The sequence below is a fragment of the Sesamum indicum genome, linkage group LG5 (genome assembly GCF_026168435.1).
Source record: "Sesamum indicum cultivar Baizhima isolate 11 linkage group LG5, ASM2616843v1, whole genome shotgun sequence".
Taxonomy (NCBI): domain Eukaryota; kingdom Viridiplantae; phylum Streptophyta; class Magnoliopsida; order Lamiales; family Pedaliaceae; genus Sesamum; species Sesamum indicum.
Genome location: NC_142661.1, coordinates 366,701 through 371,410, shown reverse-complemented (window position 1 = coordinate 371,410; position 4,710 = coordinate 366,701). Strand labels below are relative to the sequence as shown.

Genomic DNA, 4,710 nt, shown 5'->3' with positions numbered 1-4,710 from the left:
ACGCTTTAATATGTGAGGCCCTTGAAAAACGCGACTACAGATGACGTCCTGGTGTCTGTGAAAGAACCTATTCATCGGACGAGCGACGAGAGAAACAATGTTTGGCCGGGGGCGGGTGGCAACTCTGTTGACGCCAACTTTCTTGGTTAGTCTCTCTCTCTCTCTCTCTCTCTCTCTCTCTCTCTCTGTGTGTGTGTGTGTGTTGCTTTCTCTAGGTAGCTCAGTTTCGTAGCTGTTCAAGGATCCTTTTTCGTCTGTACTACAAGAAAACCATGAAGAGCCTTTCACAGTTGCGCAGATTCTCTACATTCATTAACACAGCAAAAACTCACCTAAAAAGTCCGATTGGATTCTCACTTCCCAGCAATTACAAGAAAATTCCCATTTTATTACCTCACAGAACGATGCCTTCAGCCCAAGGTCAAGACTTGGACTTCGTGAATATAGCCTACAGTCATTTGATCCATTCTGAGTGGGATAAACTCAACAAATTAGCCTCTGGTTTAACGCCGTTTCGAATTAAGCACATATTGCTGAAAACCCGAAAAGATTACGTGCTTTGCCTTGAATTTTTCAAGTGGGTTGAGGCCAAGAATTCTGAATTGAACACCCTTGATGTAAATTCTATGATTCTTCACATTTTGACTAAGAATCGTAAGTTTAAATCAGCGGAGTCGATTCTATGGAGAATTCTTGAAAAAGGCTTGTCGGAGTTCGATTTTCCCCGCAAGGTTTTTGAGGCTTTGGTTTACTCTTATAGAATGTGTGAATCGTCGCCACGTGTTTTTGATGTGTTATTCAAGACGTATGCGCATATGAAGAAGCTTAGGAATGCTTCTGATTCATTCTGTTGGATGAGGGAGTATGGATTTTATCCTACAGTGGAGTCTTGTAATGCGTATTTGAGTACATTGAATGGTTTGAATCGGTGGGATATCGCATTGGCGTTTTATAAGGAAATGTTGCGTTGTCGGATTTCCCCTAATGTCTATACAATCAATATGGTTATTGGGGCTTATTGTAAAGCGGGGAAACTGGAAATGGCGGTTGAGGTGTTTAGGGAAATGGAGAAAATGGGATTGGACCGTAATGCTGTATCATACAATACTTTGATTGCTGGATATTGTAGTAAGGGTCTCTTGAGCAGTGGTTTGAGGCTTAAGAATGTGATGGAAAAGAATGGAATTCGGCCAAATGATGCTACTTATAACACGCTTATAAATGCGTTATGCAAAGAGGGAAAATTACATGAAGCGAACAAGCTTTTCAGAGAAATGAAACGCATGGATGTGGCCCCTACTACTGTAACTTACAACACATTGATCAACGGTTATAGTGAAGCTGGAAATAGTGAGATGGGGATCCGTCTATTTGAGGAAATGTCGGTGTCTGGTGTCAAGGCTGATATCTTAACTTATAATGCCGTGATTATGGGTCTATGCAAGGAGGGGAAGACGAAGAAAGCTGCTTATATGGTGAAAGAACTTGACAGGGAAAAATTGGTGCCTAATTCCTCAACCTTTGCTGCTCTTATTACTGGGCAGTGTGCAAGAAACAATGCTGAGCGTGCTTTTCAGCTCTACAAAAGTATGATACGGAGTGGTTGCCATCCCAATGGAACAACTTTGAAGATGCTAATATCTGCATTCATTAAAAATGAAGATTATGATGGAGCAGTTGAGGTCTTGAAAGAGATGATGGAGAGAGCTATAGCTCCTGATTCAGATATATTAACTCATCTTTACAATGGACTTTGCCAGTGTGGTAAAGAGGAATTCGCTGCGGACTTATGCAAGGAGCTAGAATCTCAACGCCTCGTGCCTGAAGGTTTTGTAAAATCCATATGGACCTCTAACCGAGACATATGACTTGTGAGGAAATTGTCATCCTGGAGTGAATAGATGTCTTTGTATGGTGCATTATCTTCTAGTCATCGAGGTATTCTCTTTCTGCTTCTCTGGATCCACTGAATCACCTAGAATTGCTAACTCTTCCTTGCACTTGCAGAAATGAAGTGCACCAGCAGAGACAACGGTCATAAGGGCACAGAATACGTCAGGTGTGTTGATGCTTCAAATTTAACTGAACTCTATATTCCTTTTCATTTTTGTGTATATACCCAAATTACATGTTTTGCTTGCCAAATAGAAAAGCTTCTAATGCATATTTTTGAAGGAATTGTTCGCATTCCGTTTTCATAAGTCTTCATCCACTTAGCTCTTATGAGCTCCAAAAGGCAGTAACATGACTTCTTGGCTTATCTCTGAGTTGAAAAGCGCTACTTTTCATATATATGGCGGGTTCTGGATATCAGGCCAATCTGTCATCTTTGACTTTCTGTTCGATTGTCGCATTCTAAAGATAAAGTGTTAGTTTTCTTAAGCATTTTAATGTGGAAGCCTGTGCTTTCTTAGCTAAAGGCTAGTGAACGTTTTTCTCCGTGAACAAATCAAGTTCACTGAGATGATTTTGCCTTTGGAACTTGATTTTCTTTTGGAACCTGCTGTTTCGATCTTATTTTCCTACTTAGAATTTTCTGAGTGTTGGAAGATAGCAGGTGTAGTTATTGGCATTCTTAACTGATCAATTGTTAAGGACAAATCGCTATTGGGCCCCGAGACCGATTGACGGAGTCACGGAGATGGACTTGGGAGCCAAACCTACTTCAGCTGAGGCCCCAAAGACTAAACCAAATGGACTAGAAGTTATAAATGGGCCACCTGGCCCAATCCGGAGGAAGTTCAACCGCGTTACTAGCAGGTCCAACTGGCTTAGAGACTTCTACTAATTAGAAAATAAGAAAGTACTGAATCCGTTAGAGGGGAAAGAAATGATGTAGACACTTGTCATCTTATCTGTTGCTATGCTTTTGTATTTAGTATTTTAGTGGAGCAATGAAGGACAGAAAAATATATTGGCCATTTACAGATTGTATTTAGTATTTTAGTGATGGGGATTTCATCTTTGCTAAGAAAATCGTCGGTTTCTCTCTTCCTCTCCGCTGACGCTCCGCCCTCCTTCATCCCTCTATGAAGCTTTTCTCATCCCTCCACTCCAATCTTCTTGCTTGCGGGAAAGAGTGTGCTGTGGTGCTTTGTGAACGACCCATCTAACGGTTGCAGTATCCAGTGTTCTGTTTTGATCTTTGCGTTCTGTCTTCTATCTGATTCAACTTGAAAAAATTTTGTTTAATGAAAACTCACTACTATATTTCTAATATTCTATGTATTGGATGCTCTTCACCGACAGCTTTAGGTTTCTATATTGATTTCTTTGTTGTTAATGTGTAAATATGAAGTCCTGTGATTATGATTTGTTTTTATGAACACGTTTTTTAGTATAGCCCTGATCTAGGTTCAGTTGGAATGATTTCTGGTTATGATATTGACTTTATAGTCGATCATGGCTTTCAACTTACTATATTGATGCATACGTATAAGATGACTTTAGAGTTTCGAATGAGCTGCATAAGATAATTATCACTCAGTAGACGGAAATAGATTCAATATGGAGTTGATTGATTAGTTCCATATTCCATATTGTTTGGGAAACTTGAATTGTACTTGAGAGTAGTACAAAATTCAAAATTATAGAGCCAAAGATTCAGGGAAATCTGTGATGATTGTTGCTTCTAATCTTTGTCCTTTTTCTTGTTCATAATTGTAAAAACATTTGAACATGGACAGAATTTTCTCTCACAAGTTTCCCCGGCATATTTCTTTTATATTTGAATATCTTGTTGACAGAATGTGGGCAGTACCTGAAGCGAAAGACATATCACGGTCAACAGGCCGGGTAGCAGAAGAAAAGCTTAAGTTAGTTTCAGATGATTGTGATCCAAAAGTTGTGAGTACTAGCATAATCACTCTGACCTTTTATTTTAAGGGAACGATTAGCTTAACCGTTGATTTCATAAGTATGATAATTGAATATCTTTACTGCATGAAGAATGCTTATTTACGAGTTAATGAAATTTCCGTAACTGGTAGGGAAGTTTCAAAGACACATCACGTTATCCATCACAGCTTTAGATGACTTCTCATTGACTTTCGCAGTGTGCATGCAGTGAAGCAGCCATTCAATTGCTCGAATTTTGAAAATAAACATGAATAGAATATTTGCTTTTGCTCTTTATCTTTCAATCAAATAGATAAGTGGTAGAAGTTTTATTGAACTGATTAAGTCCATGTAAAATAAGTCTATTATTTTTTTCGGACTGATGTTAAATCTCCATCAACAAGTTGGTGAGAAAATTGCAATTAAGAAGGGACCATCAGATGACGTGCAGACATGAAGATAATAACAACCATCCGATTAAGGGCACAGGACTTGGGAATTGCAGTCCAAGCTGGCAATGTTTCAATTAATGAGGGAAGGCCGCTGCAGAACGGCATTGTTTTAGCTAACAGTGGGGAGGACCAACTACACGTGGCAGCCTACGAGGTAGGGAATAGAGCAGCAGCAACCCAAGCAAGCTAAAGAGGCCGTTATTGGAGGCCCCAGACAGATACACACTTCCCTTTTGTTTTCTGTTCCCTCTTTTCCTAATTATTAACTGCTTTCCGTTAGTGCTGTATTTAGCATTGAGACGGGACACTTATGCATTTTATGAATGAGTCTTTAAGTGTTCGGTCTAAATTTTTGTTACAATACATGCAATCAAGCATGGCCCTGAGAGAATCCACCTCTTCATCAGAACAGCATTTATCA

General features: G+C 39.5%; 1 protein-coding gene across 6 annotated transcripts; it reads left to right on the top strand.

Moving 5' to 3' along the window:
• On the top strand, nucleotides 1–4,710 carry LOC105162929 (Tetratricopeptide repeat (TPR)-like superfamily protein). Of its 6 annotated transcripts, XM_088880809.1 has the most exons (5): nucleotides 1–145; nucleotides 291–1,938; nucleotides 2,008–2,059; nucleotides 3,747–3,846; nucleotides 4,242–4,710. In XM_088880809.1, exons 1-2 carry the CDS (start codon nucleotides 98–100, stop codon nucleotides 1,866–1,868), a joined length of 1,626 nt encoding a protein of 541 aa, XP_088736935.1. In that variant the 5' UTR covers nucleotides 1–97; the 3' UTR covers nucleotides 1,869–1,938; nucleotides 2,008–2,059; nucleotides 3,747–3,846; nucleotides 4,242–4,710. The 6 variants fall into 6 exon arrangements, with proteins under 6 accessions (XP_088736935.1, XP_020549704.1, XP_011079406.1 ...); XM_020694045.2 differs by having other exon boundaries at nucleotides 2,596–4,710; XM_011081104.3 differs by having other exon boundaries at nucleotides 2,558–4,710.